Raw genomic sequence first — 13,452 nt, 5'->3', positions numbered from 1 at the left:
TCCCAAACCTGTACTGGTCCATGGGATTGTTCCTCCCCAGATCACCAGGAGTTTGCTAAGAGACTTAAGACTGTAACAGCAAGAGCATCCTATTCTGGAGTCAGGTCTACAGGAGCAGATGCTACATATGGTCTCCAAAGGCTAAAAGCACGTTTACTTTGAGTTTACTTTTATAGCACTTTCTATGAAGTCTTATGAAATCATCTCCAACATGTATCATAACCCCATGGGACATCCCTTCAGCCAATGTGGTGGTCAGTAAAAGAGCCTGGATGTCTTTTTCTCTTTTTTTTTGTAAAAGGTCCTATTTATTGATACAAAAAGTTACAGTTGACTCTTTACATGGAGGTATATTTTCATAGGTAAGACAGTTTAAAAGGCTAATGAACTTGGGTTTGATATTTAGAGTCTAAAATGATGGCGATAGAAAAGCCTCTGCAATGTGCAAGAAGCAGCGAGACAAAAGGCTAGGCAAAGACTACAGATCCAGGAGATTGATGCCTTTCAGTCAAATGCTTGCATCCAACTCTACAGAAATAAATCCTGAAGAAAAGTGTACCAAACAAAAAACATATATATATATCTATAAAAAAAAGGGAGGGGAAATTATTTTGGCAGTTCTTCAATGATGATTCGGGAGACTGAATTCCATCCAGTCGAAGCATCTCCCCTTGGATAATCTGAGCAAGTCCCAACCCAGATGGCAATGTCCACCAAGCCAGCACTGATGCCTTCACACAGACCTTCCACTGGTTAAAGACAAAAATGGGGTCACTTTGTGTTCCACAGCCCACAGCAAGCCCATGCTAGTTAGTTAAACCTGAGGAGCACTGTCAGAACTACAAGCAGTGACTCAGAGGTGTGGCAACAGGTCAGAGCCACTCTTTGTCCATCCTGCTTCTCAGTGTCTGTTGCAGTACCTGAAGCACATCACACTCCCCAAGATGGCTACACAGCAGCTCTATCTGCTTTCTTCCATGACCATGTTTACCAGCTGGTAGCTAGGATGTGCCTTCAATCCCATCCTGCCATCTTTTCAGCAGAGATGGGGAGGGAGGGGAACAGAGACACAACCATACCTGGCTGCCACAGCTAAGCCCTGCAAAGGGGATTGCCAACCTGTAACCTTTTGCACTCCTAATTCACTGCTTCTCCACAAAGTTCTGCTGCTGCTGCCCTTTTTTACCTACTAGCACCACTAGCTGGAGGTGGGTTCATGAAGACAAGTGGGTCCTACCCCTTGGTGAAAAAGAACTGTCATAGCTCTAGACATTAGATTTAATGCAGGCATGAAACAGTACTGAGATAAAGCATAGAACCCTAGAATGGCTCAGGTTGGAAGGGACCTCAGAGCTCATCTCCTCCAACCTCCCCACCATGGGCTGGGACACCTCTCACCTAGACTCAGCTGCTCAAGGACTCATCCAGCCTGGCCTTCAACACCCTCAGGGAGGAGGCATCCACAGCCTCCCTGGGCAGCCTGTTCCAGTATCCCACCACCCTCTGACTGAAGAACTTCCCAAGATCCAGTCTAAACCTACTCTCTCTCAGCTTAAAACTATTCCCCCTTGTGCTATTGCTGCACACCCTCAGGAGAAGTCGCTCTGCAGCCTTCCTAGAGGATCCCTACAGGTATTGGAAGGCAGCTCTAAGGTCCCACCCCCCAGAGCCTTCTCTCCAGACTGAGCAACCCCAACTCTCTCAGCCTGTCTCCATAGGAGAGCAGAATGGCTGAGAGTAGAGCAGTAGAACTGTCTGGCTAGAAACCTCCACTTCTAAACTGCAGGACAAGTACCACGAAAGATACCACAAAGTCCTCTTCATAGTTCTAGTACTGCTACTATTCATAGTCACCTGTGGGGCAGCAGAGTGAGGGCAACAAGTGTCAGCTGGCCACTCCTTAACCTCTTCCCTCAGCCTTTTTGTCTTCCTAAGGCAGAGTGCACTCTGCAGCTGTCTCCTACTGCCTCTCTCGGCACACCTACCTGAAGACGTTCGGTGTATGTTGATAGTAGAGTTCAGCTCTGGGCTTCCTTGATCTAAATAGATGATGGCTTCGATGGGCAGTGGCCCAGCACACTCTGCTCCATTGAAAGTGAAGTACCAGCGCTGGCAGCAGGCACTCCTGCACTTGAGCCGCAGCGAGCCGCTGAAGAGGACTCGGAGAGCGCTGCTGGAGCGCATCTTGGTGAAGGTGCATTCCTGAGGGGAGGCAAAAGGGCTTTGGTAGCAACCTCTGCATTTCAACCTGCTTGCCTTCCATACTCCCAAATGCATGGTAGAAAGAGATTGGTGTTTCTTTCAGAGTGTTTGGGCTAAACCCTGTAGGTCCTGCCCTCTGGGGGGAAAAGGGGAAAGGGGAAAGGGGAAAGGGGAAAGGGGAAAGGGGAAAGGGGAAAGGGGAAAGGGGAAAGGGGAAAGGGGAAAGGGGAAAGGGGAAAGGGGAAAGGGGAAAGGGGAAAGGGGAAAGGGGAAAGGGGAAAGGGGAAAGGGGAAAGGGGAAAGGATAAGGGGAAAGGGAGCTGGAGGTACATTTTTGGTAGTGTGGCTCACAGCCTTACAGTTACAGCTCAGACCTTCTAAAGGCACTCTTAGACCAGCCACAGCATTCTTTTGAAACACTACTAGAGAAATGAAAGGGGCACGCAGCTGGAAAACACAGCTGAGATCAATCCACAGCTGCTAAACCTCTGGCTTCACACCCTCCAACACAAAAATGTGCAGGGTTGTGCTGCCCAGCTGAGGAAGGCAGGCCTGGAGCCAGCTGTGGCTGGGGAAGTGCAGCCCCCCCAGGCACAGCTAACTCACCGCTATCTTGCCAAGATCGATGCCGTAGTTAAGTGCACTCCAGGAGCACTGCTTGAAGTTGGGGGTCCAGGCCTCGTCGATGCTCTCGCGCATGCACTCGCCCTTCTCCCCCTTCAGCCCGTCCCGGCCTGGGATCCCAGGTGTCCCAGGGATGCCGTTGGCTCCTGGGTTTCCATCCCGTCCAGGAACGCCACTGGGGCCTTGCAAGCACATGCCATTGTACTGAAACACACAACAGACCTTGCTGCTTATGTCTGCTAACACCAAGTTAAGCACAACACAGAACCCCTGTGGAGACACAAGCCAAGGGGCTAAATCAGCCAGAAAATGTCTCCACAGAGGGAGTGGGAAAGCAAAATAACGTTTCAAAGATAAGCAGCAGCAGGATGTGCTGCCAATTAAGAAGCCAATGATTTTATGGAAAGAGGCATAAGTCCTAGAATTACCAATTGCCCTAGTCCAAGGACTAAAACCTGTTGGAAAACTTCAGTTAGATGTTAACTGTTAACTGTCTCAGCTGATAAACTTCCATTAAAAAGTAAATAAAGCTAACAAAATAACAACCAACAGTAGAGAGGCTTCTGCATTTCATAGAGAGCCAAGGTCAATGCCAGCTTCCTGGGACAGAATCACATTGCAACAGTCAAGGCACAGCAGTCAGACTCCAGACCTCACACAGCATGCTGGATGTTGGTATGAATGGGGTAAGCTGCACCCCAGAATAATCCTGAACGGGGAATCCCCTTTGGTAGCAGTGGGAAGGCACAGATGGGAGGATGGCACAGCAACATCATCCCTAACATCACAATCGTGGGCAAGGTCAAATGGTGCAAGTGAACACACTCTGCCTTCACACTGTATGAGGTTTGGGCAGCCCAGAGCTCCTTCCCACGGTGGCACGTGTGCTGGATGCCAGGGCGAGCACCCATGCGTGGAGCTGGTGGAGCAGGCACAGCAGCACTGAGCAGGAACCTGCAGGAGCTGGTGATGGCACAGCTTTCACTTTAAATGCTCCTCCATCTGGTGACTGGCAGCTGCCTGCAGTCTTCACTGCAGCTCTCCACAGGTGACTACATTCTGCTCTTCCCCTTTCTCACACCCATTTCTCTCAGCTGCTGCCCCTCTGCAAGCCATGCTGCTATCTGCACTACAGAGCTGGGAACTGCTGCCCCGCCCTCTCTCCTTGGTCACAACGGTGAACTTCCTTCTTCTGGGGTTGCTCCTTTGTGCTTTGGTGCATGGGCATCGCAGGCTCAGTTGGAGGCACTCCATACATAAAATTGGTGACTATTTGAAGAGAGTTGGACGAGTGGAGGCTGGCACTCCCTTACTACCTTCACCAAGGAAAACAATGTTGGCAAATAGCAGTGGAAACTGAGATACTGTCATCGAGATGGCTACGTTGTAAAAGAAAGTGATCTGGAGCCCAAGCTCCTTGGCAAGGCACACACCCACCCAGGGACTGCAGGAACACTGCAAAGCCGTTTCTGTCTCACACAGCGCTGGTTATCTGCTTCTGCTGCTACTTCCCAGTGGGACCGGATTTGTAGCAGCGCCTGGCTCACCACAGAAGCAGTGACTGTTACCACAGAAATCCTGAGGACGTGGAAATCAGCAGAACTGGGGCCGCTGAAGCGCAGAGCTGCCACCTCCCTGTCCCTCCGGGCTACCAGGAAAGAAGAGCTGCCCCCACCAGCCCTGCAAGGGAGTGTGGCTTAGCCACTGCACAACCCAAAAATGTATGGGAGTGAAAGCATTACTTGGGCTTCAGGCTCCACGCCAACTAAATCCATCTCTGCTTACCAAATCCAGTCTGTCAGCCTCTCCTAAGCTGGAAATATTTTAAAACATCTGCTAAAGGCAGGATCCCCTCTGGGATGTGCCTTCATTCTGCCCTGGAAGGCTGAAGCCCTCTGTGCCACGGGGCTGTGCCTGACTCAGATGCCATCTGTTTACCTGCACTTTGCTGCATCCTAAAGCATGGAGCAAGGCAAGAGAAACGGAGGACCCCGAAACACTACTCCCACAGAAACTGTGAGCTCCTCCATGTGTGCAAACACCTCTCTTTCGATGCAATTCGATTTCCACAATGCAAGCAAAAAGCAGTGTGGAAGGGAAGGGTCTTTGCTACCAATGGCGCTTCCAGCACATCACTTTGGGGGATGTCTCTGATGATCATGGCAGAAATGGCCCCGCCACTGATCTTCCACAGGAGATGAACAACAGTCCAGCAGCTCACGGAACGAGCTTCACATCTGCTTTCTACATTCCAGTGACTGGAAAATCTCCCTCCTTTCTCCTGTCCCTGAGACGGGATAGTCCCAACGCATTCACGTTTCCAGCTGCAATGGAACTGCAAACAGCAGTACGCAGCCCAGGAGCCAAAGGGGACTTGCACTGATGGAAATCCAAGGAATAGACATAGCCTTCGCAGCACCTGAAGCACAGCTCTTCCATGGCTCTTTCTGTGGTGTGCGATTTCTCCACCATCCTGTTAGTAATCAAGCAGCTCTCATTGCCCGCGCTGCAGGAGCGGTGAGATTCCAGCGCTGCCCGGGTCGCGGGCAAAGCCCGGCTGGGCGCAGGGCTTCCCATCGCGGTGCCTCCTCGCCGGCTCGGGAGCAGCAGGAGACGGCGCCGGCTTTAAGGGCAGGACCCTCAGGCTCCGAGCCGAGCGAGAGCACCACGGAGACACGCACCCAGCCGCCGACCCCCCGCGGTTCCAGCCAGCTCCCGTCCCACCCTCTCAGCACTTTCCCGATTCAGCACGGGGAGGGGAGAAGCAGCATGAGGAAGGAGCCCCCAGGGCCGGCCGCGGCCGCCTGAGGTCCCAGACCCCGACGGTTTTCCGCTTTTGTCCAAGCTTTGCAATAAAGCAGCGGCCGAGCCGTCCTCCGGCCGCCCTGTCGCTTCCACCCCAGCCGCCCCCCGCCGCTCCCCCTCACCATATCCAGCACCTCCCGCTGCCGGAGCGCCTTCTGCTTCCCCTTGGGGCTGTCGGAGCGGCCGGCTGGCGGGGCCGCCAGCAGCAGCGCCAGCAGCAGCAGCAGTGGGGCCACGGCGGCGGCCGGGGCGCGGAGCATGGTGAGAGCGGAGGGGAGGCTGCTGCCAAGGGGCCCGGGTCCGCCGCTCTGGGCGGCAGCGCGGGGATAAATGAGCCTTTCAGAGCATAGCCTAAGCTCCCTCCCCGGAGAGGCCGGGAATTTCCATCCCGTAACCGAGCGGGAACGTCCAGGCAGAGCCGTCCCCCCGCAGCCATTGGCACGGGGGCCGGGGGGCTCCCGCCCCCTCGGGCCGGGCCCCGCCGATCTCTACCCGGGCGTTGCCGGCAGCCCCGGCCGCACCGTGCTGTGTCAAGCGGCCGCAGGGCTGCAGGGGCGGCGGACACCCACCTCGGAGCACCACACAACCCTCTGCGGGTCTGCCAGGAGCTGCTGTGCGGGCACCTCTCTGATGCAGGAGCCCTTCTGCCAGGAGATGGCCGGAGCCTGACGCACCTTGAGTGGAAACGGCGATAAAAGCAGCAGATGGGTTTAAACCACTGATTCTGTCTGCACAGAAGCACAAGGAAAGGACACGAAATTCTTCACACAGCAGCGGCATTTGGACTTTCGTCGAAGAACTTAGTATTGCCCGATTGAACGTTGTCAGTTTAGCAGCAGGGGAAAAGACCTCAGCAAACCAGCAGAGCCCATCTCCTTTCACTGTCACTTCAAACAGTGTTTTACTTTCCACCACAATGAGAGCACTAGGAAATAAAGAACGCTGCATGGCTTCCAGCGTTCCAGGTAAAAATAACAAGTATTTGGAAGATAACTTCTGCAGGCTGCAACCTCCGTGGGATTTCACAGACTCACAGAAGGGTAGGGGCTGGGAGGGACCTCTCTAGACCATCTAGTCCACCCCCCACTTGGTAAGGCAGGCTTGCCTTGTTCGGGGTTTGAATGACTCCAGAGAAGGAGACTCCACAACCTCTCTTGGACAGCCTGTCCCAGTGCTCTGGCACCCTAAAAGTAAAGACGTTTGTCCTTACCTTCAAGCAAAACCTCCTGCGTTGCAGCTTGTATCCGTTGCCCCTTGTCCACTCCCTGGGCACCTCTGCAAGGAGCCCAGCCCCATCCTCTTGACATTTTAGATCCTTGCAGAGGTGGAGTTTCCAGAAGGGGGAGATAAGCTCCAACACACCCACACACTGCTCCCGCAGGGATTTATGTTCCCAACTGCAGAGCCGTTCACACTAGATGGTGCAGAACCCCATTTTAGTTTAACCTAAACCTCTTCCTGTCGCTCTGAGAGCACCTGAAGGCACTTCTGTCTTTCCCCCCTTCCATGACCGTACTGCCTGAACGAAGCAGTGACATGAGATCTGCACCACAGGTCACACGCTGTCCTGAGAACACCAGCCCGGCCTGGGCTCCTGCTCTGTGACTGCAGCAGTGCAGCCCAGCCAGCTTCATAACACAGCTGGCAAATCGTGGATCCCACAGCAGTGGGAAGGTTTATGGCATTATGTAAATCCTTAATTAGAGCAGTTGCTTCTGTGACAGCCTCAGTGAACATCCATGGACATGCAGAGGCTTCACTGTGCAGCTGTGTGTCTCTGCCTGCAAACAGTCCTGCCTCTGGTCAGGATTGGTGCCAATGAAGATGGCAATGTCTGAGCTTTCTGTAAGGTGCAGGTCCACAGAAGCATCACTACCAAGAGGCTGGGGATCCCCAGCATCAAATTGGGCTGTTACTAAGGCACATTCCTGCTCAGACTGCCAGGCTCCTGTATTACAGAGCCAATTTCACAGTACACCAGAGGTTGGGAGGGAGCTCAGGAGACCAAGTCCTCCACCACCACCCCCCCATTTCTCTAGGCAAGGTGCAGCAGCTGAAGCACACAGCACTGCAGCACCGAGCACCTTCCTAACACAAGTGCTCTGTTCTGTGGTTAACATGGCCTGCACATCCCCTCATATGCATTTCTGTGCCTGGGGTTGTCACCACTGGAGTTTGGGTCTGGGCTAGAAGCTTTTAAAGGCTAAGGGGTTGGGTTTGCTGGGGGAAGCAAGCTGAGGAACACTGTAAGAGAAGGTCCTAGCAAATAATGTTGGGACATCTGCTTTGAGCTCTGCTAAGGGCACCGTGCAGTTTGTAGTGCTCATTTGACTTGCAATGTGCATTACCATCTGGAAAACAGGAACATCAACATCCTCCTCAGCCTGCTTCAGTCCAGGCAAGCCTTGCCATCTGCTAGGCTTAAGCTCTGGGGGTTTTGATATATTTAAATGCTTCTGAGGGCAGCAACTGTTGTTGGATGCTGGTGAGATACTTGAATCAGAACTACTGATCTCCTTTGCCTTGAATTCTCCCCTGACAAAAGGAGCTGCTGTCATGAACTTGCCTAAGCATCTTCAAACCAGGGTATGTATTATGTCAACTATCAATTCCTTCATCTTACCCTTACTGCCATGTGATACAGGATTCACCTTTTATATGTAGCTTTACAAACACCAGCAAAGCTGATGAGCTGCACACCTCCACCATTTAAATGCCACTGAAGTCTTCCATACCATCAGACTGCTGCTGTACAACCTGGGCAGGCTCATGCAAGGTCACTGTGGTGCTGTCAGTACCTCACCTGCAGAGATGCTCACACCACCAGGCTGGTCTCATGAGTGGTCTCTCTGATGCAGCTTGAGCTCTCTCACACAGTCTCTCCCAAACATGGAGAGAAGGATGTGCTTGTATCCAGCTGTGTTTCCACTCACCTCAGCTATTAGATGTTTCAGTTCCAGAGGTTGCCCACTGTGGAAGGCCACAATTAGGTCTTCTTGGAGCCTTCTTTCCTCCAGACTGCAAATTCTTCCAGTCTATAAGTGCTATTTGTTAGAGCACTGCTTTGAAGTCACCAGTAAATAATTGCTACCAATTCCTTGATCTTCTCAAAGTGAAACAATTCCAGGAGGAAGGATTAGGAGCTTTTTCTCATGGGAACCCACTGCACTGAAAGACCAAGCCAATATTCCAAATGTGGTAGAGATGACCAAGATCTGGTGGAAGAGTCTCTGTGCACAGTGAGGAGCAGCTTTAACCACTCACAAGCAGATTCTTCTCAGATGGGAACTGTGCTTCTTGTGGCTTTTCACAAGCAGGAAAACCAGGCAGTGGTGGCAAAATACTACAGAAGGTTCAGGGCTGAGGATCCCGAGCCTAAAGAGGCCCAGTAAGGCAAGTGCCAAGACCTGGACCTTTCATCTGCTTTTGAGTCTTCCTGCTGTATATGGTTCCTGTTCTGGTGCCATGTGGGAATGCTGACTGTCAGTCCTGCCTATGCGTTGCTTTGGGGAACATGTGCATAGCCCAGGCTCAGCAGCAGAGAGCTCAGGCTCAGCAATACTGTACTCAGCACCACAACACTCAGGATCTTTCCTGATCTACCTTTAGGGCTTTTAATTGTGAAGTTAATCATTTAGTTCTTGTTAACTAACTGCTATTTTAGGGTGAGTTTTCAGTTGGTTTAAAAGGAGGCTGAGATCAGACAAGGCTGTTGAATTTCTCCAGTGGCTCTTTGCAGCCTGCCTGATCGAGGAGACAAAGAGCTGTCTGTGCTGCTGTGGAAGAAAGCCCGAGTTAAGAGCTCAGGGAAATTTGTTACAGGTTTCTTCTTGTTTCTCTTCACTCCCTGTGTTAAAAGTGACTCCTAAAGTATCACTGCACTTCCCTTCACTGTTCTCTCCTGACTCTGGTGTCGTCACACCTGAGAGCATGCTCTCGAGGCTGGAGATCTGTGAGCCTCCAGCTCACCTATGCCCAGTACTCAGTGCCCATTTAGCACTTCCCTTCCACAAAAAGTGCTGCATTCCACCCAGCTCCTCTTGCAGAAACTACTCACTGCTCCAGGTCCTGCTTGTGTGGAGAAAGCAGCTCTGAGCCATCTAACCAAGGCAGATCCTTGCAATGCTTAAAGACATCTCCTGCTTGTCATTACTTCAGCAAGACCTGGAATAAAGCAAAGCTTTATTTTGATGAACCAAGTTGAAACACAGGGAGTAAGCACTAATGAAAGAGCTCAGATCTCAATGTCCAGGCACGTTTTTTAATCTTTTAATTACACTTTGCATCTCAAGAGCTTTTGAATAGCAATGGAAGTCTGCTTAAAGACCCAAAAGAGGATTTCATCCTGGTACATCAGAAGGGTACCCTGAGCTCTGCTTCCAGAGAGCCAAAGCAGACAGCTCATGAAGGTGGGGTAGAGGTTGCCCAATGGGTTGGATTTTAATTGTAGTTAAACTCTAGTCCAACAATGAAATAAAATATAAAATAAAACCTAAAATAAAACAAAATAAAAAATAAACTAAAATAAAAACTAAAGTCTGAAAAGAAAAATAATGCAAAGAAAAATAATGCAAAGAAAAATAATGCAAAGAAAAATAATGCAAAGAAAAATAATGCAAAGAAAAATAATGCAAAGAAAAATAATGCAAAGAAAAATAATGCAAAGAAAAATAATGCAAAGAAAAATAATGCAAAGAAAAATAATGCAAAGAAAAATAATGCAAAGAAAAATAATGCAAAGAAAAATAATGCAAAGAAAAATAATGCAAAGAAAAATAATGCAAAGAAAAATAATGCAAAGAAAAATAATGCAAAGAAAAATAATGCAAAGAAAAATAATGCAAAGAAAAATAATGCAAAGAAAAATAATGCAAAGAAAAATAATGCAAAGAAAAATAATGCAAAGAAAAATAATGCAAAGAAAAATAATGCAAAGAAAAATAATGCAAAGAAAAATAATGCAAAGAAAAATAATGCAAAGAAAAATAATGCAAAGAAAAATAATGCAAAGAAAAATAATGCAAAGAAAAATAATGCAAAGAAAAATAATGCAAAGAAAAATAATGCAAAGAAAAATAATGCAAAGAAAAATAATGCAAAGAAAAATAATGCAAAGAAAAATAATGCAAAGAAAAATAATGCAAAGAAAAATAATGCAAAGAAAAATAATGCAAAGAAAAATAATGCAAAGAAAAATAATGCAAAGAAAAATAATGCAAAGAAAAATAATGCAAAGAAAAATAATGCAAAGAAAAATAATGCAAAGAAAAATAATGCAAAGAAAAATAATGCAAAGAAAAATAATGCAAAGAAAAATAATGCAAAGAAAAATAATGCAAAGAAAAATAATGCAAAGAAAAATAATGCAAAGAAAAATAATGCAAAGAAAAATAATGCAAAGAAAAATAATGCAAAGAAAAATAATGCAAAGAAAAATAATGCAAAGAAAAATAATGCAAAGAAAAATAATGCAAAGAAAAATAATGCAAAGAAAAATAATGCAAAGAAAAATAATGCAAAGAAAAATGAAACCCCATTTTAAACAAAACCAACAAACAAACAGGATGACAAGGGCCAAAAGCAGGGGTGAAGCACAAGGCAATGCACAGGAGCTACCATCTCTTTCCATGTGAGAGCTTGGGTGCCAGCCCTCTGAGCTGCTGCAAACAGCAGCGGTTAATGCCAGCAGAGATCTCCAGCAGTGAGGGCAGCCAAAGGGAGCAGTGAGATACCTTCAAAGGCTGCTGCAGCAAGCAGCCAGAGTCAAGGGAGGGATGCAGCCTTTCTCCTTTGATGTGCAGCCCTCTGAAACTGCACGTTGAGGCTGGGTGGTCAAACTTCAAAGGGAAACCTGATTCCTTGTCCTGTTCAGCTGCTGCATTCTTCAGGGCTTTGCAGAATGCTGAGCATATTTCCCCTGAAGGAGTTCAACCTTTCCGTATCTCAGTGTAGTTTGGTGTGGGTTGCAGTTTGTTTTTCTCCTGACATTCAGCTGGGTTTGACTGCCTTTAAGCCAAGTAAAAAGCCCCACAACCTACAGCTCCCTGTAAATCCATTAACAGCTGCCAAGGAACATGCTGTGATGCTACAGGAACAGTGTGGCCAGCAGGAGCAGGGAAGTCATTGTGCCCTGTACTCAGCATTGGTTAGGCCACACCTTGAGTCCTGTGTCCAGTTCTGGGCCCCTCAGTTTAAGAAGGACATTGAGACACTTGAACATGTCCAGAGAAGGGCAACAAGGCTGGGGAGAGGCCTTGAGCACAGCCCTGTGAGGAGAGGCTGAGGGAGCTGGGGTTGACCTGGAGAAGAGGAGGCTCAGGGGAGACCTTCTTGCTCTCTCCAACTCCCTAAAGGGAGGTTGTACCCAGGAAGGGGTTGGTCTCTTCTCCCAGGCAACCAGCCCCAGAACAAGAGGACACAGTCTCAAGCTGCATCAGGGGAGGTTTAGACTCGAGGTGAGGAGAAAGTTCTTCACTGAGAGAGTCATTCGCTATTGGAACGTGCTGCCCAGGGAGGTGGTGGAGTCACCATCCCTGGAGGCGTTCAAGAGGAGATTGGATGTGGCACTTGGTGCCGTGGTCTAGTCATGAGGTCTGTGGTGACAGCTTGGACTCAATCTTTGAGGTCTCTTCCAAACTTAGTGATACTGTGATACAGCTTGTGAGTGCTTCATTCCTGAGTTGTGATTTTTCTTAAGAGGTTTAAATAAGGAAAATGGTTTAAAGTGGTAAAGAACATTTGAGAGGTGCTGTGGGCAGGTATTTTTCTTCTTATCTGCCAACAGCACCTTTTAAATGTTAGAAACGAGAGAGACATTTTCATCATGGAGTAATTTTGCAATATGTGAACTACTTTTTTGTCTTCCCTTTTTTTTCTTTCCCCCCACAGGGTGTGAGGGGTTGGAAGGGACCTCTGGAGATCTTGGAGTCCATCCCCACTGCCAGAGCAGGGCCATAGAATCCAGCACAGGTCACACAGGAACACATCCAGATGGGGCTTGAAAGTCTCCAGAGGAGACTCCACCGCCTCTCTGGGCAACCTGCTTCAGGGCTCTGTGACCCTTAAAGTTCTTCCCCATGTTGAGGTGGAACCTCCTTTGCTGTAGTTTCCACCCACTGTTCCTTGTCCTATCCCAGGGCACAGTGAGCAGAGGCTGTCCCTTGTCCCTTCCTTCCTGACCCCCAGCCCTCAGATATTGATAGACATTGATCAGATCCCCTCTCAGTCGTCTCCTCTCCAGACTAACCAGCCCCAGGGCGCTCAGCCTCTCCTCACCACGCAGTGCTGCAGGCCCTTCATCACCCTTGTAGCCCTCCCTTGGACTCTCTCCAGTAGATCTCTGTCCCTCCTGAACTGGGGAGCCCAGAACTGGAAGCAATATTCCAGGTGGGGCCTCACTGAGGCAGAATAGAGGGGGAGGAGAACCTCCCTTGATCTGCTTGACACACTCCTCTGAATGCACCCCAGGGTCCCATTGGCCTTCTTGGCCACAAGGGCACATTGCTGTCCCCTCTATAGTCCATCCCTGCAGGGCAGTCTCCCATGCCCTGACCCATCTCTGCATCTCTTTCTTTTCCAGTGCCTTTCCCCTCACCATTTTTGTGGGCACCAAAGCAGCTGTTTAACTTTCCAGCTACTGGTTGGGTATCTCAGGGTTGAAGCACGCCGAGAGCACAACCTCTCAACCCATAAAAGTCACCTTTGGAATTCACAGGCTGCTAGTTGTTTCTGGACCAGAAACAACTGGAACACACAAATGCTATGGTCTCAATCTCCCACTGATGGATCTCACCTCCAATTCATGTTTTGATCACTGCTCAG

The 13,452-nt window shown here is 49.2% G+C and overlaps 1 protein-coding gene across 2 annotated transcripts; it reads right to left on the bottom strand.

Annotated features, from left to right (window-relative positions):
- Positions 1 to 254: 254 nt before the first annotated feature.
- CTHRC1 (collagen triple helix repeat containing 1) lies at positions 255 to 5,965 on the bottom strand. Of its 2 annotated transcripts, none has more exons than XM_068161204.1 (4): positions 5,766 to 5,965; positions 2,809 to 3,030; positions 1,986 to 2,202; positions 255 to 749 (listed from the first exon to the last, which is right to left on the bottom strand). In XM_068161204.1, the coding sequence occupies exons 1-4, from the start codon at positions 5,889 to 5,891 to the stop codon at positions 607 to 609; spliced, it is 708 nt and encodes a 235-aa protein (XP_068017305.1). In that variant the 5' UTR covers positions 5,892 to 5,965; the 3' UTR covers positions 255 to 606. The 2 variants fall into 2 exon arrangements, with proteins under 2 accessions (XP_068017305.1, XP_068017307.1); XM_068161206.1 differs by having other exon boundaries at positions 5,754 to 5,906.
- Between the last annotated feature and the right edge of the window lie 7,487 nt (positions 5,966 to 13,452).

This window comes from Melanerpes formicivorus, unplaced genomic scaffold (assembly GCF_026170545.1).
Source record: "Melanerpes formicivorus ecotype bairdi unplaced genomic scaffold, bMelFor1.0.p_v2 SCAF_56, whole genome shotgun sequence".
NCBI classification, from domain to species: domain Eukaryota; kingdom Metazoa; phylum Chordata; class Aves; order Piciformes; family Picidae; genus Melanerpes; species Melanerpes formicivorus.
Note: the sequence above shows the minus strand (reverse complement) of the source record. Positions and strands in the feature narration are given on the sequence as shown.